Source organism: Rhinopithecus roxellana, chromosome 4 (assembly GCF_007565055.1).
Source record: "Rhinopithecus roxellana isolate Shanxi Qingling chromosome 4, ASM756505v1, whole genome shotgun sequence".
Taxonomy (NCBI): Eukaryota; Metazoa; Chordata; class Mammalia; order Primates; family Cercopithecidae; genus Rhinopithecus; species Rhinopithecus roxellana.
Genome location: NC_044552.1, coordinates 31,027,333 through 31,049,499, shown reverse-complemented (window position 1 = coordinate 31,049,499; position 22,167 = coordinate 31,027,333). Strand labels below are relative to the sequence as shown.

General features: G+C 45.6%; 1 protein-coding gene across 3 annotated transcripts in view; it reads right to left on the bottom strand.

The window, feature by feature from the left end:
* Positions 1-8,052: 8,052 nt before the first annotated feature.
* Positions 8,053-22,167, bottom strand: part of RNF8 (ring finger protein 8) — a 38,611-nt gene continuing 24,496 nt past the window's right edge. The window contains exons 7-8 of one of the 3 annotated variants that reach the window (XM_010389712.1): positions 18,916-19,120; positions 8,053-8,548 (exon numbers count right to left, since the gene is read on the bottom strand). In XM_010389712.1, coding sequence (XP_010388014.1) covers positions 8,532-8,548; positions 18,916-19,120 — 222 coding nt within the window. In that variant the 3' untranslated portion in view covers positions 8,053-8,531. The remainder of the gene's footprint in view (positions 8,549-18,915; positions 19,121-22,167) is intronic. The other 2 variants (XR_004056861.1, XM_010389713.2) reach the window with 2 other exon arrangements.

The following is a 22,167-nucleotide window of genomic DNA, read 5'->3' as shown; positions in this document are numbered from 1 at the left end:
ATGAGCCACTGTGCTGGGTAAAGTTTTCTTTTTGACATCCCAAAACAGAATTCATGCTTGCTCAGCATCTCCAGTGTCTTCCCCAGACGTGTTCCTCTCCCTGAGTTACTTCAGTGAACACTATTACTGAGATTGTTGTCCAAGGCAGAAACCCATGGTCATCTTTCCCTCCAGGCTCTCCCTCACCCCCACATTCAATCAATCATAAATCTTGATCTCTCATTGCCTTCACTTCTCATCTATAAAATGTGAGACCCTGTCTCTACTTAAAAAAAAAAAAAAAAGTTCCTCATCTAAAGTGCTGGTAACAATGCTCAACCGAAGTTATTGTGCTGCTACTAGCTAACATGATGATTTATCTCTTCAAAGTCCACAATCCAGTCACACAGAATGCCTTTCACTTCAAGGGGCCAGGCTGTCTCTCACCTCCACACCCTCCCACTTCCTTGTCTGCTCCCCAGCCCTATCCTCTCCCCACCCTTACTCTGCTGACCCCTAGTCATCCTTCAAGTCTTTACTAAAATGCCACATGCTCCCGGAAGCCTTCCATGCTCCTCAGTCTGGGTTAGTTGTCCCCTCTCATGCTTTCTTGGCTCCAAGACTACACCTACGAACACTTGTTACTCTGTGTGTTCTCCGCAGGACAAGCTCCAGAAGGTCACACATTGTGCCTGTCTTTTTTCAGGGTTGTAACCCTAGTAGCTAACACAGTGTCTGGCACGTTAGGTATTTGGTAACTATTTGTGCAACGAATGAATGTGAACACTTCTTCCCCAGGAGTTCGGAAGCTAAGTTCTCCTTAGAAGGGACTGGGTAACTCCAGGAGAGCAGGGAAAAGTGAGTAGTCTGGCCAGGCGCGGTCGCTCACGCCTGTAATCCCAGCACTTTGGGAGGTCTAGACGGGTGGATCACGAGGTCAGGAAGTTGAGACCATCCTGGCTAACACGGTGAAACCCCCATCTCTACTAAAAATACAAAACATTAGCCGGGCGTGGTGGCGGGCGCCTGTAGTCCCAGCTACTCCAGAGGCTGAGGCAGGAGAATGACATGAACCCGGGAGGCGTAGCTTGTAGTGAGCTGAGATCATGCCACTGCACTCCAGCCTGGGCAACAGAGCAAGACTCCATCTCAAAAAAAAAAAAAAAGAAAGTGAGTAGTCCTACCCTTCATATTCAGGTATGGGAAGAGAAGGTAGGGGAGACTCCTTTCGTCCCTTGAATTTCAGGACCTGACCTGTGGCAGAAGGGTAAGGAGATTTTCCAAATGGGAGGAGGATAGCCACAGCAGCTCTGTGAGGATTGTACACTTAGAAACAAATTACATGACTAGAGGCATTCACTGGGAAACCAGCCTGCTCTCCAGGTTAACCCTCAAGCCCCATACTATGATCTTTGAGTCAAGGGCAGCTGCCAGCTCCCAGGTCATAGCATGCTTGGGAGGGATTTTCCCCAAAATCAGGAAAGACGCTACCCATGACAGCCTGTGCCTTTGCTGGAAGAAGTCAGAGCTGCCTTGCATGGGGGGAACCTCCTGGGTAGAAACCATGTATCCCAGGGGAGGAAGGGCTAATATCCAGACTCACATGGCTCAGGGTGAAATGTAGTTCACATCATTCAGCACTGTCTCCAGCTCTGGAGAAATGCCCAGTGCCCCAGCCACAATGTCTTTTTCTCTGTTAAAAGAATTCTTGTAGGAGGTTGGAGGTGGTAGTTCATGCCTGTATTCCCAGCACTATCGGAGGTCAAAGTGGGAGGACTGCTTGAGGTCAGGAGTTCAAGACCAGCCTGGGCAGCATAGCAAGATTCCGTCTTCACAAAAAATTTTAAAAATTAGCTGGACGTGTTGGCATGTGCATGTAGTCCTAGCTACTTGGGACGCTGAGGTGGGAAGCTCACATGAGGCCCGGAGTTCAAGACCAGCTTGGGCAACATAGTGAGATCTTGTCTCTACAAAAAATTTAAAAAATTAACTGGGTGTGGTGGCACATGCCTTTTGTTCAGGAAGCTGAGATGGGAGGATTGCGTGAGCCCAGGAGTTCGAGGCTGCAGTAAGCCATGATGGTGCCACTATACTCCAGCCTGGGTCAGAGTGAGAATCTTGTCTCTTAAAGTAAAAAAGCTTGAAGCCGGGCATGGTGGCTCACGCCTGTAATCCCATCACTTTGGGAGGCTGAGGCAGGTGGATCACGAGGTCAGGAGTTCAAGACCAGCCTGGCTAATATTGTGAAACCTCATCTTGACTAAAAATATAAAAATTAGCTAGGTGTGGTGGCATGTGCCTGTAGTCCCAGCTACTCAGGAGGCTGAGGCAGAAGAATTGCTTGAATCCAGGAGGCAAAGGTTGCAGTGAGCCGAGATCGCGCCACTGCACTCCAGCCTGGGCGACAGAGCGAGACTCCATCTCAAAATAAATAAATAAATAAATAAATAAATAAATAAAATAAAATAAAAAAGCTTGTAGAAGGCAGGCTTGAGGAAGTATAATGGAGCACACTGACTGACTGGCTGTGCTGAGGACTGAGGCTATGCTGGTGGCAATGACATCCCTTGCCTCCACCCCTTCCACCAAGTGCCTATCTTATCTACATTGACAGCTATGAGGAAGGAAATGGGGGCTATTTACAGGGGGCGCCATGACATCTACTTTCTCCCTGGTCTCTGGGATACGTTCTGGGTTCCAGTGGTTATGGTACTGATGGTCAGCAGCAACTTGGTTGAGAAAACTGAGAATTCTAAAGGTGTTGGTGATACCAAAGGTGCCAAAATGTGGCCTCAAGTTTTGGGAAGAGCTGTTCTCCTGCCTCTGTAGTGACACTGCTACCATGCTGGGCAATTCCAGAGCACCAGGAAGGAGAAGCATTCTTAGACTGAATGGTGGCTTTCTCACAAGAACAGGGAAGACCTGGGGTGAGCAGGCTTCAGGAGTCAACCATGTGGGGCGACGCCAGCGATGCTCTGGTGAATGTTTAACCGCCTATCCAGGGGTGGGGAAAGCTCCAACTTACAGCATTTGCCAATTTCCATGGTGTGAATCCTCCCACCATGGCTGATTTCAAACTACCAACATGACCTCACTGAATGCAGAGTTGGGAACAGATGCACACCATTAGCTGCAGAACCAGGGCAGCACTGGGAGAGGCCCAGGGAAGACGGGGAGGAATTGAGATCAGGAGAGCACTCTCACAGCCAGGCTGAAACTCACAAAGGCTCATGGTCCTGAAAACCTGTCCAGCCCTATCCACCACTAGGTTAAGTTTGGTGTCAATATTCGCATCAGAAACATTCAGCTGTGCTTACCTTGGCTGAAGTATCTGAGGCTTCCACAGAGGTCTTCTGGGTACCTGCCTATACAGGACAGTGGTGTGTGGTGCTTCAGAGCCTATTCTCCATGCTAAGAGGCCAAACTTGCCCTGAAACCTGCCACAGATATGCCCTTGAAGGCCCCTGGGTAGAGCTGGGTAGAGGCCCAGGAGAGTTTGATCTCTAAGGAGCTGATCCCTACATCCTGAGAGCCGGTGGATGGTGGTAAAAGCAGCAGACTGCAAACGTTTGGGGCTACCCAGGTCCTAGAGATGTGAAATGCCAGCTCCGGATCTCAAGGTGGGCCAGCGTAGCCTGCTGGCTCTCCTGCGTGGAGGTTGAGGAATGTGAGGAAACACCCACTATTGCTAGCTCAGTAGGCAGCAGTGCGTAAACCCCTCCCACAGCATCTGATAAACCTTTGAAACGCTTTTGACACCTTACTAGAACATCAGCTCACAATGGTTGTTTTGCTCATTGCCATACCAAACACCTACAGCAGTACCTAGTAAGAAAATGGGCATTTGATAACTATTAATGAATTGAATTTATTGGATACATGCAGAGTATAAATAGCCCCAAATCACAGCAGGTTGAAGTATTCACAGAGCCTGAAGGAAAGTGGATGGCAGAGATAGTGGCTCTGGAAACTGGATGAGGTGGGCATCTGGAATGCAGTAAAGCAGCAGCAGGCAGGAGATACTGCTTGGTGACTAAATGAGCTCAGGCAGCCCATCACTGGTACATTGTTTGGGGATGCTGTAGACAAAGGAATGACAGCATTGGAGTATTTATTGAATACCTATTGCAAGCTCAGCCCTTTCCTAGGATCCATATACTTTTCTAAATGGGAGAATCAAGAAAATAGTTCATTATTTCTCCTTAATACAAGGCCCCATCGTCTTCCCAGGAACCCCACACTCCCACTGCCTCAACTCCCATTTGTGGGAGAAGCTGAAAAAGCTGACCAGGCAGGAAGTTTTTTTCTCTGAATGAGGCTAAATAGGGTTCACAACAAGCCCTTGGCCTATTGTGACCAATGGCAGATCCTGTTCCAATCAGACCCCACATTTAGGAACAAGTCTGCGTCTCAGAGCAAGAGACAGATTCCAGGATTCTCCTCATCTTAGATTAGGACCACGATACAAAGTAGACATTCCTTCTCTTAATTTCTATGTCAAATTTAGCTAATCATTGGATTCATCAGAAGCCTAGGGGGTTGAATGTCGAGGTAAACATACCTAGAGTACCCCATGTTTCCGGCTTATCTCTCCACGATGAGGTGGAGAGATTCCAGCCACAGAGAAAGGCTGTAAAGAGCAATCAGACAGTTGGAGAGAGCTACCAATCCCAGACACTCCAGCAGCTATGGTGACTGCCTAGATGGTCACTCACAGAGGAGGAAAAAGTAGTGAGAGAACTGGAGATAAGGGGGAAATCCAGGTCTTTCTATGCAACAGCAGCTTCCAATCAGAGAAACAGATGATGGGTATCCAGCTATCCAATCCACAAAGCACAAAGTCCCCTGCTTTGGCACAGCCTGATTGTTGGGATGAAGCATGCCTAGAGGTAGAGTGAGCCCTTTCTAGGTTAACACAACCAGATACGGGACACCTGCCATTCACTGCAAAGTGCTTCACATAGCTGGCCGCATTCATCTGCTTAATAAAACCAGATAATGAAACAACTCCCCTTTTCCAGGTCCCCAGAGTCCTGCTGTAAAGAATGTGCCTTTAATTAGAGCCAGACTGCACAGCACTGGGGCTCAGCTATACTACAGTTTGATGCTGCAAGGCAGAAAAGTTACTATGTATTTTCTAGGCAAGCAAAATGCAGATGATGTTTAATATCAGGTATCTCTCCAAGGAAAGAACATTCTGTAGCTGAGACAAATAATGCAAGTTTGTGTTAATTTTTGGTTTGTCTTTTAAACATAGTACATTCAGGCCTTTGTTTGTGATCAGTGCAATAATGACAGATAAAATTATTTAGAGATGAAGAAACCAAAACGAAGATACCAAGGAGGTTGTGTAACTTGCCCAAGGCCCACACAGTTACTAACAGCAGGGCCAAGATTCAAATTCTGCTAGTCTGGCTTTTAATGTTGTTGTATTGATTTATTATTCTTTTTAGTCTATCTTTAAGAGCTCACTTTCCTAGATGTTGTGGAACATTTGAGAGGGATATGGTATTCTGAAAGGAGGGGCTGCAAATCACTCTATGTCCAGCAGCTGTGGGACGGAATGGTCAGTCTGTGAGGTCAGTCTCTGTACATAGTCTTCAGGCTCAAGTCAAGATGATTCTTCTTGGCCAGGTGCAGTGGCTCATGCCTGTAATCTCAGCACTTTAGGAGGCCGAGGTGGTAGGATTGCTTTAGCCCAGAATTTCAAGACCAGCCTAGGCAACATAGTCTCTATTAAAAAGTAATAAAATAATTTTTAAAAAGATATTTTCTTTTTAAAATATCTTTTCTCTAAAGATGTATGTACAAGGTGTTCACTGCAGCATTGTTTTAAGAGTAAAAAGGTTTGAACCAACCTAGATTTCTATCAAAAATAAGCCGGAAAAGTAAATGATGGTGCAAATACACAATGAAATAACAGGCAACTGTAACAAAGAAAGGAAACTATGTACTGACATGGAATTGTTGACAACATATATCTGAAAATAGCAAGGTACAGCATAGTGTACAGTTTATCATTTGTGCAAAACAAGGAAAAAGACCACATGTGTATTTGCTTGTGTGGACAGGGAAGATCTCTGGAAGAATACACAAGGAACTGTAATACTTGTTGCCTCTGAGTGGGAAGTAGTCGCTGTGGGGAAAGGGTGAGAGGCATTTCATTCTACGCCATTTTGTACCTTTTATTTCAAACTATGTGAACATATTGTCTACTCAAAAAGTGTACGTCTGTAACTCTCCTAAAAATGAATTACAATATGTAAACTAAAGACATTACATACAAAAGTTGACATATACCCATGCAATCTATAAACAAAACACATTTATGGGGAAACAAGAAGTTATTAAATCAAGGTTGTAACAATCTTTTCCTTTTGCTATTTTTCCAGAATTGTTATGATGTGGTTATAGTAAGTAATTTTAAAGCAATTTTTCCATGTTTAACTTGACTTCCTCCATGATTCTACCAGTATTTCAATCAGTAATCATGGGCAGAAGAATGGAAATGAAGACTAAGGACTCCAGAATCCTCAAATTCACAATATATTCAACAAAGAAAAAAATCCCTGCCATCCTTAAAAAGTTGGCAAGTCAATAGTTTCCAACCCTTTATGAAAATACATGGGGTATAGGCTGGGAGTGGTGGCTCACAGCTGTAACCCCAGCATTTTAGAGGCCGACGCAGGTAGATCACTTGAGGTCAGGAGTTTGAGACCAGCCTGGCCAACATGGTGAAACCCCATCTCTACTAAAAATACAAAAATTAGCTGTTTGGTGGCACTTGCCTGTAATCCCAGCTACTCAGGAGGCTGAGTATTTCAATGTAATCACTTGATCCTGGGAGGCAGAGGTTGCAGTGAGCCAAGATCACACCACTGCACTCCAGCCTGGGAAACAAAGCGAGACTTCATCTCAAAAAAACAAAAAAGAAAATACATGGAGTATAAAGAACTACGAAAGAACGGTTCTTGGCTGAGCATGGTAGCTCCTGCACGTAATCCCAGCATCTTGGGAGGCTGAGGCAGGAGGGTTGCTTGAGGTCAGGAGTTCAAGACCAGCATGGTCAACATAGCAAGATTCCATCTCTACAAAAATTAAAAAAAAAAAAAAAAAGAAGTGGAAAAAGGAATGGTTCTCTAGCTAGGCAGTAAGAAGGCAGAGGGAAGCAAATCATTAAATTATGTAATGCACAGTTTCACAACCCGAGTAGAGGGCTCCTAGTTTCAAATAACCATTCTTTAATTTCTCATATTTTTTCTCATTCTCATCATAGGAAACCAAGGAAGCCACAGGTTATCCCTAACCTTCTATCTCCTAAACATCAAAACTAGTTTCCTTTCTGTTTAAAAAGGGGATGTTGGCCAGGCATAGTGGCTCACGCCTGTAATCCCAGCACTTTGAGAGGTTGAGGCAGATAGATCATTTGATGTCAGGAGTTTGAGACCAGCCTGGCCAACATGGTGAAACCCCGTCTCTACAAAAAATACAAAAATTAGCTGGGTGTGATGGCATATGCCTGTAGTCCCAGTTACTCGGAAGGTTGAGGTGGGAGGATGGTTTGAGTCTGGGAGGTGGAGGTTGCAGTGAGCTGAGATTACACCACTGTACTCCAGCTTGGGCAACAGAGTCAGATCTTGTCTCAAAAATAAAAATAAAAAATAAAAAATAAAGGAGAGGTGGAGAAAAGAGAGACTTTTAATTTAAAAGAAAAATAAAGAAAAAAGCACATCAAGTTGTCATAAAATCATTGCCTGTGTGTTTATGACGCAGGATAAAATAGATTTGGAAACATTCAAATGCCAGCTGAAGGAAAGGAGTTCTTCCCACCCCTGAAACAAGGTAAACAGTGACCCAGCTCTGTAATAAAAAGGAAACACGACAATCAGGGGGTTAACAGAGCTCGTCTGGTGTGGCCATGATCTGCGGCTTGGCCTCTTAGGCTGACATTCACTTGAAGTCTATCATCTGATATAGTCACTTTCTTGGTTGTAATCTATGAGCTGCCAGTGTTTACTTGTGAGACTGTCTGGGAGCAGGAAGGGAAGGAAGGTAAATATACCAAAGCCCAGCTGAGCAACTGACAGGTTTTACATTTTATTTCCAGGAAATGAGACAGTATTTTCACAAAGAAGAGGTAAGCCATCCATTCAAAATAGACACCGCCTTCAGAGGCAGCCACGGGATACACCCAACCTATCCAAAACAATTGTCAACGGAGGTGTTTCTGAGGTATCAAAACAGTAACAACAACAACAAACAAAAAACAAAAGAGAACTCAAATAACTCATTCGACATGTAGTGAGGCAGAGTCTATAAAGTACCCTAAAGCAGTTGGGTGCCGGGAATCCTGGTGGTGCTTCAGCCAATGATGGCAGCAGGGCTGGCCACTGTGGAAGGCAAGTGACTGAGGGCTTTCTAACTCAGTCTCTGTCCCACAAGACTTCTCAGTTGACCTTCAGAGCAGCGGAGTCACGGCTAGAGAGAATGCTCCAGACCATCTCAGGCTCCCATTGCCTGGCAGTCTTTCAAAGGCCCTTAGAGCATGGTCTTCAGAACAATCTCTTTGCTTTGGAGAAAAAGAAGAGAAATAAATAAATGAGGAGCTGGCATTTCCCTTCCCTGGACTCCCTGCTTCCAGCCTTGCCACTCTGTCTCTTCCTCACACAGCAGCCATAGCAAACTGAGAAAACAGAGGTCAGATCATGTTACTCTCACTCAAAGCCCATTCCTCATTCCTCTCATAGTAACAGTTAAAGCCAAAGTCCTTTCAAAGGCCTACAAGGCCCTATACAATCTGCATCTTGCCCAAGCTTCCTCTCCTCATCTCCTACCCATTCCCCAGTGTTCACTCCACTCCCCAGCACTGGCCTCTTTGCTGCCCCTCCAACATACCAGCACGCTCCCCCTTACCATTCCCTCTTTCCCCACACGGCAGCATGGCCACCTCCTTCAGAGCTTCCCTCAATAGTTCCTGCTCAGAGGTGCCTTCCTTGATTACCCTATCAAGCATTGCCAAGGCTTTTACCATCACCCCTTCTCCCCTTCTTGCTTGATTTTTCTCCACAGCATGAATCACATCTAACTTAGATTTTCACTTTTTACATCCTCAGCATCTAGAACAGTGCCTAGCACAAACCTGGCCCTCAATAAATCTGCTAAAGCATGTTAAAGGAGGGAATGAATTATATACAAGAATAGACAGGGAGAGGCGGGAGTTCTTCCTGTGTCCAGAGAGGAAGGGGACAAGAAAGGCTATTTACTTACTAGCCTCCAGGCTTTTCCAATAGCTTCTGCTTCCTTGATCCCAGAAAGGTGGGGATCCTGGCCTATGCCAAAGGCACAATAAAGTCACCGAGCAAATTTTCCCCTTTCTCTGAGACTGAATTCTGGAATGCTTTGGTAGGGGATTGAAAGGACTACAGAAGTTATTCGTCTCCCACTTCTGGGTAGCCTTTGAGGTGGTGGGCCTTGGGGCTGGGCATGCCTTCAGCCTTGGAGAGAGAGAACCAAGTGGGGTTCCCTCCCTCTTAGCTAACGGTCTCAGCTATTAGCTCACAGAAGAATACAGAAGCCACAAGAAAGAAATTACCTCGACGCCCCTCAAGCAAACTTCCTTGCCCCACCTCCCACATGAAACTCTTCCTTCTGTACAACAAAGAATGTACCCTTTTACTCTTCAAGACTAATTCCTTTCTGAGCTCTGCACTCCCTGTCTTCCCCTGCCTTCCAAAGAATCACACCCTATCCGCTATCTTGGTTTTCCAGCATGCCCTTCTCTACCGGCTCCTTTCAATCAGCAATTGAACATGCTCGAATCTCGTCTTTAAAAAACAACAAAAACTCCATTTCACCCTACTTCCTCCTCCAAATACAGCCTTCTTTTGGTGGTGGTCCTCACCATCTTAGTCACAGCCAAATGTTGTGAAGAAGTTGTCCATTCTTTCTGGACTCCCTCATCTCATACTCACTCCCCAATCACTGTAAACTGACGTCTTTTTTTTTTTTTTTTTTTTTTGAGACGGAGTCTCGCTCTCAGTGCAGTGGCCGGATCTCAGCTCACTGCAAGCTCCGCCTCCCGGGTTCTCGCCATTCTCCTGCCTCAGCCTCCCGAGTAACTGGGACTACAGGCGCCCGCCACCTCGCCCGGCTAGTTTTTTTTTTTTTGTATTTTTTAGTAGAGACGGGGTTTCACCATGTTTGCCAGGATGGTCTCGATCTCCTGACCTCATGATCCGCCCGTCTCGGCCTCCCAAAGTGCTGGGATTACAGGCTTGAGCCACCGCGCCCGGCGGTAAACTGACTTTTGACTCCACCATCCCCCATGACTTATAGTAGATAAAGTCACTGATATCCCACATGCCTGCACACTCAATGGGCAATTTTTCATCCTTATCTTGTTTAATGTCTCAGTAGCATTTCATATACGGACTTCTCACTTTATAACTCTTCATAAACACGTATTTACTGAAGAGCTACCATGTGCCAAACACTCTTCAATGCCCTGAGAATACTACAAGGAGTAAGATAAAATTCCTGCCCTCAAGGAGTTTAGAAATCTAGAGGCAAGAGTACACTAACAAATATTATTTCAATCTGGTAAATGCTTTCAAAGAAATAATAGGGCAATGTCTAGAATGTAATGAGGGGGGTCTACCATAGACAACAGTGTGGCCCAGCAAGGCTCAAAGGACACCATGTAATGTCTGTTTTTTTGAGACGGAGTCTCGCTCTGTGCCCCAGGCTGGAGTGCAGTGGCCGGATCTCAGCTCACTGCAAGCTCCGCCTCCTGGGTTCACGCCATTCTCCTGCCTCAGCCTCCCTAGTAGCTGGGACTACAGGCGCCCGCCACCTCGCCCGGCTAGTTTTTTGTATTTTTTAGTAGAGACGGGGTTTCACCGTGTTAGCCAGGATGGTCTTGATCTCCTGACCTCGTGATCCGCCCGTCTCGGCCTCCCAAAGTGCTGGGATTACAGGCTTGAGCCACCGTGCCCGGCCTGTCTTTTTTTTTTTTTTTTTAAGAGATGGGGTCTGGCTCTTTTGCCCAGGCTGGAGTACAATGGCACAGTCACAGCTTACTGGAGACTTAAACTCCTGGGTTCAAGGGATGCTCCAGCCTCAGCCTCCTGAGTAGGCAGGACCACAGGTATGTGCCACCATGCCTAATTTTTTTTTTTGAGATGGGGGTCTCACTGTGTTGCCCAGGCTGGTCTTGAACTCCTGGCATCAAGTGATCCTCTCACCTCAGCCTCCCAAGTAGCTGTGAGGACAGCCGTGTACCAGCTCTAGTGTCATTTGTTGCCTGCCCCACATACCTCTTTTCCCAGCTCTCTCTTTGACCATTCATCAGACTGTCCTGTAGGCCCTTCCTCTACTACTCATCCTCTAATGTTGGTGTTTCTCACGGCTAAGAACTTGCCTTTTGGCTCTTAATACCACAGAGAGGGTAACAGTGGTTCATCCACTTCCATGGCTCATGATCCCCAAACCCAGGATCTCAACTTGGCCTGTCCTTCAGGCTTCAGATCCACACATTCAAATACCCACTGAACAGCTCCATTGATGCCCTCAGGTGCCTTAAACTTTTCAGTTGAGAACTAAATTTGTCTGCCCCAACTGCTCCTATTTTAGTAAATGCATCATCATCAACTCAGGTGCCCCTAATAGAAAGAAACCCGGACATGATCTGAGCTCCCCTGCACTCCCCACAGCATATCAGTCCCACAGACCTGTGGATTCTACCTCCTTAACTACCTCTTGAATCTATCCACTCTGGCCATCCCTGCTGCTACTTCTCTAGCCTAGCCACCATCATCGCTGGCCATGATTACTGCCTTTATTCTTGTTTCCAGAACCATGTAGTCTCTTCACTACAGCCAGACTAACCTATCCAGAAAAACACAAACATCAACAGTCAGATCTCCACTTAATATCTTCTGATAGTTTCCCCCTGCACCTAGACTAACTCTGCAACATGTGTGTAACACCCTTCATGACCCAGTCCTGCCTACTTTTCCAGGCTGAATGCTCAGTATTTTCTCTAGCACTCTGTACTTCCCTCAGCCCCTACAAACCCCTTGCTTTTGCTTCTTGTCCTTCCACCTAAAATATACACTCCATGTCCTTCACTGACTCGGGGAAGACTTTCCTTGACTCAGCACCCTTTATTATTCATATTGTAGGATTTTACTATAAGGAGCCTAGGGCCTGCACTTAGAGCAAAAGTTCCACGAGGGGAGAGGTTGCACATGCCCTCTTTGCTTTTATCCCCAAGCACTTAGCATTTAGTAGGAGCTAAGAAAAAGGAAAGACCCAGGACTGGGCATGGTGGCTCATGCCTATAACCCCAGCACTGTGGGAAGCTGAGGGCTGATTCAATGAGCACAGGAGTTCGAGACCAGCCCAGGCGACACAGTGAAACCCCATCTCGGCCGGGCGCCGTGGCTCACGCCTGTAATCCCAGCACTTTGGGAGGCCGAGACGGGCGGATCACAAGGTCAGGAGATCGAGACCACGGTGAAACCCCGTCTCTACTAAAAATACAAAACAAAAATTAGCTGGGCGTGGTGGTGGGCGCCTGTAGTCCCAGCTACTTGGGAGGCTGAGGCAGGAGAATGGCGTGAACCTGGGAGGTGGAGCTTGCAGTGAGCCAAGATCGCGCCACTGCACTCTAGCCTGGAGGACAGAGTGAGACTCCGTCTCAAAAAAAAAAAAAAAAAAAAAAAAAGAAACCCCATCTCTGCAGAAAATACAAAAAATTAGCCAGGCATGGTGGTGCACACCTGTAGTCCCAGCTACTAGGGAGGCTGAGGTAGGAGGATGCTTGAGCCCAGGAGGTGGAGGTTTGCAGTAAGTAAGCTGAGATCATGCCACTGCACTCAGCCTGGGCGACAGGAAAAAAAAGGAAAGACCCAGAAGAAAGGAAGCAAGGAAGAGATTTTCTTTGGGGTTGGTTCTGGTTCAAGTTTAATGAGACAAGGGTAAAAGCAGTCCAAACTCTCCAGGGTACAGAAAGTAATTGAAGTAGAAGCCCTAGCCAGGAAAAGGAGCATGTCTGGTTATATCAAGAACCATAGCAGTAGGCAGTTGGACAGAATATATATCCAGCTGATGAGGTATAACCAGACACTCTCTATGATTAGTTCATAGAATATCAACTTATTTGAGCTTGCTCTAAAAATACTCAGTGTTCATCTAGGGTTAACCAAGAAACTCAAAGAAAAGTTGCTTTGGTTAATGATGCTACTCTATATTTGCACAGGTAGTCTCCTACAATAGACATTCCTGGAAGTAGGTATGAAAAATCATAAAATTACATGTTAGGAGGGAAGGAGGACCCATTTTTTAGAGGGCCAAAATAACTGTATTATCACTAAAAATCAAAAAAGGGCAGGAGAAAATTTTACTGTGGGAAATAGCAATGAACAATCTGAAGTGTCTCCTGCTAAACACCAGAGATGGCCAGAACTGCTCGTGTTCCATCTCCAGGCCCTTTTCCCAGCCTGATGGACAAGCTAGGCTGGTGGGCTGACAGCTGGGCTGCAGCCTCCAGCAGCAATGGGATCCCACCGTGGCCAGCAAGCACTGATTTTCACTCTCAGTACAACATGGTGCAGGGCTCACTGGAGTCACTGACTCTCCTGCATTGGACTCCTCAGGGTGTGTTTAAAGCTATCGTAGCCCAGCAGTCAAAGTCAGCCCTGGATCTCTCAACCGGGGCATGCATGGTTCCCTTAAACTCAATCTTCCATACATTTAGGGTGCACTGAAAGATGATTAATAGCATCTAGGAAGGCCACTCTCCTAAACTGTGAAAACTTTTCTGGGTGCCGGCAAGACGGCAGCAGCTTTTGGTGAAAGGGAGAAGACACTCTACCACAGAGCACGAAGTCAGAGAACAGCCTTTTGACCTCCAGAGGAAGGACCATTCGGAAATCACAAGGATTACAGAGACAATAAGGAATTCAAGGTTCTAGGACTTCCTGGGTTGCTACTCCATACAGTCCAATTAATCCCACAGCAGACCTCTACTAAGTTTCACTAGGTGAAGAGTTCCTATGATGCCCTTGTCATTTCAAACTGTGTATTCTGAGGTGTCAATAAGAGTGATAGGGGGAAAAAAAATTAGACCAGGCGCAGTGGCTCACACCTGTAATCCTGGCACTTTGGGAGGCTGAGGCAGGTGGATTGCTTGAGCTCAGGAGTTCGAGATCAGCCTGGGCAACATGGTGAAACCCTATCTCTACAAAAACTACAAAATATTAGCTGGGTGTGGTGGCACGCACCTGTGGCCCCAGCTACTTGGGAGGCTGAGGTAAGAGGATTACCTGAGCCTGAAGGCCAAGGCTACAGTGAGCTGTGATCACGCCACTGCACGCCAGCCTTTTTCAAGAAAAACAACAACAAAAAAAAGAATGACAAAGGAAAGAAATTCAAGAGAGGAAAAACCACACCTTGATGACAAGGAAGGATACTAGGACACAAAAGAAGAGAAGGAAAAAAGAAGGGGGATGAATAGGGAAGTGGTGAGAGAGAAATTAAAAAGCTTCTAGTAACAAGTCTGATAATGTTCCATCCCATTACAATTTTGCAAAGCATACTTTTTCTTTCTTTTTTTTCTTTTTTGAGACGAAGTCTCACTCTGTTGTCCAGGCTGGAGTGCAGTAGCGTGATTTTGGCTCACTGCAACCTCTGCCTCCCAGGTTCAAGCAATTCTCCTGCCTCAGCCTCCTGAGTAGCTGGGATTACAGGTGTGTACCACCACGCCCAGCTAATTTTTGTATTTTTAGTAGAGATGGGGGTTTCACCATATTGGTCAGGCTGGTGTCAAACTCCTGACCTCGTGATCTGGCCCCCCTCAGCCTTCCAAAGTGCTGGGATTACAGCTGTGAGCCACAGTGCCCAGCCTGCATACATTGTTTAAAGTAAAAAAATCTTAAGAGCCAGACGCAGTGGCTTACGCCTGTAATCCCAGCACTTTGAGAGGCAGAGGTGGGCGGATCACCTGAGGTCGGGAGTTCGAGACCAGCCTGACTAACAAGCAGAAGCCCTATCTCTACTAAAAATACAAAATTAGCCGGGCGTGGTGGCGCATGCTTGTAATCCCAGCTACTTGGGAGGCTGAGGCAGAAGAACCGCTTGAACCCGGAAGGCGGAGGTTGTGGTGAGCTGAGATCGTGCCATTGCACTCCAGCCTGGGCAACAAGAGAGAAACTCCATCTCAAAAAAAAAAATAAAAATTCTTAAGAATACAGTGTTATATACTATTTGAGTACAAGCATGTGGACACTTCTGCCTCATCCTGACCTTGCCACGATCCATTTTCTCTTAGACAAACACTGTCTTATACAAGGCAGGCAGAAATGCTGACTTCATGCAAATGACCCTGATTCTCCAGGGACAGAACTGAGTAGGTTACAATTACCTGCTAACAAGTACTCTCTCTGGAAGAGAGAGGATTACTGCTGCCACTCCCTCAAAAATCCCTTTAAAAGGCTGTCTTTCAGCAAAGGAGGATGGGCAATATCAGGGAAAGCCTTACAGGTGGGCTGACAGATACTCCTCAGAGCTTGGGCTTTGCCAGTTTCTCCTGTCCTGTGTTGGGACCACCCTCTACTTAGCCTATAGGAAGCTGGCAAGAGATACAGGCCATGTGGTCTGACCTGGATACATCTTCCCAGACACCCCCAACCTCTGGAGGGGACTTTGTGTCACAGATTTACACAATAGTTCACAAACAACTCACACATGTGAAGGCCATGGCACACTCTAACTAGTAGCCACAATTCACTATTATAGTAGCAAGGGGCCAGGCGCAGTGGCTCACGCCTGTAATCCCAGCACTTTGAGAGGATGAGCGGGGCATATCACCTGAGGTCAGGAGTTGGAGACCAGCCTGACCAACATAGTAAAACCCCGTCTCTACCAAAAATGCAAAAATCAGCTGGCTATGGTGGTGTGCACCTGTAATCCCAGCTACCCAGGAGGCTGAGGGAGGAGAATCACTTAAACCTGGAAGAGGAAGGTTGCAGTGAGCCAAAATCGCGCCATTAAACTTCAGCCTTTCAGCCTGGGCAACAAGGCAAGACTCCATCTCAAAAAAAAAAAAAAAAAAAAAAAAAAAAAAAAAAAAAAAAAAAAATTGTAGCAAGGCAGCTAAGGAATATAGTTTGAAAAAGCCCCTTGGTTGAAAATCACTGTTCTAAAGGACCAAGGAGATTTTATTTCTACATTGCTTGTTATTTTCTGAGTACAACCCAAAGAAACTGCTAGGAAAAGCAAAACATAAGAGTTTTAACACTCTTGTCAACCAACTAACATTGAATGAGAACGAAATAAACGGGAGGGGAGCAGCTGACAGAAGACTGCTCTCTCACCTCACCAGCTCCAGAGGGAGATCATCTATAGGGGATTTCAAAAAAACTTTTCCATTCAGAAAAAGTCTCATGTCAATATCCCAGAGAGCCACAGTGACTCATGATACAGGACAGTCTGTTATCTGTCCTAGCTCCAGAGCATCCATCTCCAACTCAGGACCCAGCATCCTAACATTCCCATCCTCCTCCTCTCCTCTGGTCTCACACAAGAGATCAATGGCTAATCAGTCATGAGACTCTACTCCTCCCACTGACATATGAAGCTTCAATAACCAGCCCAGGAGGCCTAGAAGTGAGGCTGCTCTTGGTGAAATCAGAATACAGGCATGTCTGCATGGGCAACCCCCTGCTGCCACAGGCAGGCAGGTCTCCTCTGAATTGATAAGAGCAATTCCTGCTCCAGGGCCTGCAGTGGTAGGACTCTGACAATTATAGGCTTGCCAGTCCTAGTTCCCAGATCCTAAACTTGGTCCTTTTTAAAAATTCCAATGCAACAGGGATTAAACCAGCTTTCAGTTGGCCGTGGAATATGGAAGGAAGGTTGGTATTTAAACCGAGAATTTTCTCTAAACCCAGTGAAGCTGTTGATAGCTCTGGCATGTCTTTCCCTAAATCAGGTCTCAGAAAACCTGTCTGTCTCTAGAGAAAACTTCAAAGCTGCATTCGGTGCGATAACTACAGAAACCAAGATGGGTGCCAGAACTGCTCCCAGCCAATGCATTTAACAGGGAAGCTGACTCATTTTACTGTGTAGCCCTCTAGTGTTACAAAAAAAGTGAGAGACACCCTCTTTAGCCTTTGGAGAGAAAAAGGGTATCTGTTATTACTCCGCAGAATTAGCTCTGTGTAATAGGAGCCAGACGTAAACTTAGGACACAGGGCCCAAGGCCCTTCTTTCCCTTTTTTTTTTTTTTTTTTTTTGAGATAGAGTCTTGCTCTGTCGTCCAGGCTGGAGTGCAGTGGTGCAATCTCGGCTCACTGCAACCTCTGCCTCCCAGGTTCAAATGATTCTCTTGCCTCAGCCTCCCAAGTAGCTGTGACTACTGGCGTGTGCCGCCACACCCAGCTAATTTTTGTATTTTTAGTAGAGATGGGCTTTCACCATGTTGACCAGGCTGGTCTCGAACTCCTGACCTCATGATCCGCCCATCTTGGCCTCCCAAAGTGCTGGGATTAGAGGTGTGAGCCACCGTGCCCAGCCTTTTCTTTCCCTAATGTTTTGTGAAGCCATTTACCATGCTTAGATTGCAGGGAAAGAACTTAGGTGGTAGACTGGGTGAAGAAAGCCCATGGGTGTCCCTAGGTCTGCCTCCAACCCCATCCCCCGACTCAGCAGACTTCAGTTCAAAGGCCACAACCTGATCTTGGCCAGATCTGGGTTCCCAGATCACCGCTCCTCTCAAAAAGGGAAAGAGGGAAGAAAAAACATTCGCAAAGCCTCCATAGGTACTTTCTAAGCCTTGGCATCATGTGAATATTATGTCTCGTGTGGGCCACACTGGGAACTGGGGCAGGGCAGGTCACTGCTTCTCATGCCTGTGTTTTGCTTGTGCTACTGTCTCTGCTTAGAAAGCTAACTGCCTAGGGAAGCTTTAAGGCTCATTCACATGTCATTTCCTTGATGAAGCTTTCTCCCATACCTGCACCTCCCCAGGCCAAATCAGATGTGTCCCCTCCTTTGAAGTTTCATAGCACCCTGATAAGGAACTCATCACACTATCTACTTGCCTTTCTATCTTCTCCACCAGACTGTTCATGCTGTAAGGGATGAGATAATGTCTTATTTATCTTTTTCTCCTGAGGCCTAGTGTAGTATTCCTATAAATGCTTATGGAGTGATGGGAGGTGAAAAGGAAGAACAATGGGATTCTGCCAGAATCAAGTAGCTCTTGGAGGTGAAATTCTTTGGGGGCTTAAATTTAGGCACAAAACCCAGTAGCATACAGCTGTTAGTAAAGTGGTAAAACTTCAGTTCCAAACAGCCAACTTTCAAAGGCCGCTCTGCCCTCCCACAGGTCAGAATGTATTCCTTGGGCATAACAGGCACAGACACACGTCCTGCTCGGCCTTTGCAACAAGCCTGCTGCCTCCATTCTGGCTGACCAATCGAGGGCCAGTTTCAAACTACAGCTGCTTGCAAGTCAGCATCAGATTCCTGGCCCTACTATCCTATTTATAACTCACTGTATACTCAACTCAAGGTTTTTTCAACACCTGGACAGCAACAGAAGTGTCTTGACAACAGCACCATCTAGTGATTGGTACAGCAAAACGTCTGACTGCGTGTGTTTTTTAAAATCACATCTTTATTTTACCTCCACAACCAAGGCACACATACGTAGCCTCCCACTTCCCTGCTGCTCAAGTAACAGTTGAGGTTAATTCTATCTCAACTCTTCCTCTCATGCATTATCTTTAACTCCCTTTACTCCTCCCCATTTATTCCACCTCTTCCCTAGTTGAAGAATTGTTTATCTGACTCTCTTTCCAAAAAAATTTGTTGAAGTTTGGAAGTAAAAAAGTCCTTTCTTGAGGGGTAGGGATTCTCACACCCACTCACCTTTTCGTTCCCTAATGAGAACAATTCGTCGTTCTTTCACTTCTGAGCTCAGATTATTTACCATTTTATTAATGCAATTGTCCAGAACCAAAGAGTACGTTTTGGACTCAATGTCCTTCCGACAAATGGGGCATTCTCTCTTCCGCTTCATCCATTCATTGATACAGTAGGAGCAGAAACTGTGGGCACAGTTCAAGGTGACAGCCTACAACAGGAATGTGAACACACATATCAGAACTTTCATGCTTACTTTCTCAGGATGCTTCTGATCTCAAAGTTAGGCCAGGAGGGAATTTCAAAGGCCAAATGGAAAATCAACCACAATCCCATCTTGAGGGCTTACAAAGAGTATCAGAATCATTCTTGGGGTTGGGCCAGGCGTGATGGCTCATGCCTATAATCCCGGCACTCTGGAAGGCCGAGGTGGGTGGGTCACCTGAGGTCAGGAGTTCGAGACCAGCCTGGACAACATGGTAAAACCTCGTCTCTACTAAAAATATGAAAATTAGCCAGTCATGGTGGTGCACACCTCTAATCCCAGCTACTCAGGTGGCTGAGGCATGAGAATTTCTTGAACCCAGGAGGTGGAGGTTGCAGTGGGACAAAAATCGCGCCAGTGCAGTCTGGCCTGAGTGACAGAGGGAGACTGTCTTTAAAAAAAAAAAAAAAAAAATCGTTCTTAGGGTTGGGAAATTTTGAGCTTTATGTTAGACAATTCTTTTATTTTCTCAAAGTTAAGGGATTTGTCTGTTTCAGTCCACCGAGACCACGCTCCCAGTGTGGGCTGGCCACCTTGCAAACAAAATGTTACTGGATATGAGTAGGACTAATAAGTGTGTGAATGCTTACACCTGTAATCCTAGCACTTGGGGAGCTGAAGAAGGTGGACTGCTTGAGCCAGGAATTCAAGACCAGCCTGAGACATGGTGAAATCCCATCTCTACAAAAAAAAAAAAAAAAAAAAAAAAAAAAAATATATATATATATATATATATATAGCCGGGCATGGTGGCACAGTCTGTAGTCCCAGCTACTCAGGAGGCTGGGGTGGGAGGATCACTTCAGCCCGCGAGCTAGAAACTGCAGTGAGCCATGACGGCGTCACTGTACTCTAGCGTGGACAACAGAGTGAGACATTGTCTGAAAAAAACTAACAAACAAACAAAAACAAACAATAAATATTATTAGTTTACACCAATCTGATGCTTTTGTAAAACAAATTTTTCAAAAAGAAAAACAAATTTATGTCTTGCTAATTAACATATGAAAGGAAACACATACTAAATTTTCAGTACAGAGAATTATATAAGATATCATTTCTAAAACTGAAAAAGTAAAATAATATAGAAGGCAACTAAAAATGCTGGGCAAAAAAAAGAAATGAAAAAAGTAAAAACATAATGGGTTTATTGACAATGCCTGAATATCTAAGTAAACATGCCAATGAAGAGAGAAAGCAAAAAGAAGCCTGTATTTGTGGGGCTCCTCTGAGTAATCCCTCTGGTCAATTTCTGCCAGAGCCCTTTTCACTCTGGAGAATACAAACCTTTCTCTTTGTTACTTTTGTTTATGCACATCTCCTAAGATACAAGGCTCTTGTATCCTATGCTCAAAAGTGCTCATTCTTGCTCTTAGGATAACAGTGCAAAATAACACTGATATTACGTATTTTTCAAATGCCAAGTTGAGCACAGAAGCTAGGAAACACTGTGTTTATTATATAAGACAAGCTCTCATAAACAGTACTGAAAACCTATGTGATAAAAATGAATCACTGAGGCTTACTGTATCCCCAGCACTTTGGGAGGCTGAGGTGGGCAGATCACCTGAGGTCAGGAGTTTGAGACTGCCTGGCCAACATGATGAAATACCATCTCTACTAAAAATATTAAAAAAATTAGCCAGGCATGGTGGTGGGTGCCTGTAGTCCCAGCTACTCGGGAGGCTGAGGCAGGATCACTTGAACCCAGGAGGTGGAGGTTGCAGTGAGCCAAGATCACACCATTGCAATCCAGCCTGAGCGACACAGTGAGACTCTGTCTCAAAAATAAACAAATAAATTAAATAAAACATATTTCTGAGACTGATTTTAAGAGGTAACCAGTAAAGTAGATAAGATAGTATTCCGTAAACAAAACACAGGTCAAGTTGTTTATGTCTTATATGTCTCTGCAGATGCTCCAGGTTGGCTAACTCATCATTTATTTCAATCCGTTTCTTGTCTTCCTCTTCTAGAGTCCATAAGCCTTGTCAAAACAACACAGAGCTTCTCCAAAGTAGAGAATCAGATGACTAGAAATTATGGGGGAAGTTACGATCTGAAGTCTAAGTGGACCCAGAGCAAAAGAAAAAGGTCTGCCCAAGAGAGATTTTTCAAGAGGCTAACAGACCCAACCTCCCTAAAGATCACCTGAGAAAAGAAAGCTGTGCGTATATGCGCTTTCTTTTTTTTTTTTTTTTTTTTTGAGACGGAGTCTCACTCTGTCACCCAGGCTGGAGTGCAGTGGTGCGATATCACTTCACTGCAACCTCCACCCCCTGGGTTCAAGTAATTCTCCTGCCTCAGCCTCCTGAGTAGCTGGGATTACAGGTACATACCACCATGCCCGGCTAATTTTTGTACTTTTAATAGAGATGGGGTTTTGCCATGTTGACCAGGCTGATCTTGAACTCTTGACCTCAGGTGATCCGCCCACCTTGGCCTCCCAAAGTGCTCGGATTATAGGCATGAGCCATTGCACCCTGCCTACATTTTTTTTTTCTTTTTCTTTTCTTTTTTTTTTGGGACGGAGTCTCGCTCTGTCGCCCAGGCTGGAGTGCAGAGGCGCGATCTCGGCTCACTGCAAGCTCCACCTCCCAGGTTCATGCCATTCTCTTGCCTCAGCCTTCTTTTTCTTCAGCCTTGCTCTGTTGCCCAGGCTGGAGTACAATGGTGTGATCTTGGCTCACTGTAGCCTCAGCCTCCCGACTAGCTGGGACTACATGCACACACCACCATGCCTGGCTGATTTTTGTATTTTTAGTAGAGATGGGGTTTCACCATGTTGGCCAGTCTGGTCTCAAACTCCTTACCTCAAGTGATCCTTCTGCACTCGGCCTCCCAAAATGGTGGGATTACAGGTGTGAGCCACTGTGCCTGGCCTTCTTTTTAAAGGAGTCTGAAAAGCACTGTCATTTAGTAACTTGAGTTTAACACTTGTGGTCTAAGGTGAACTGGTCACAAATGGCAGAATTTGTTAAATAAATAAATAA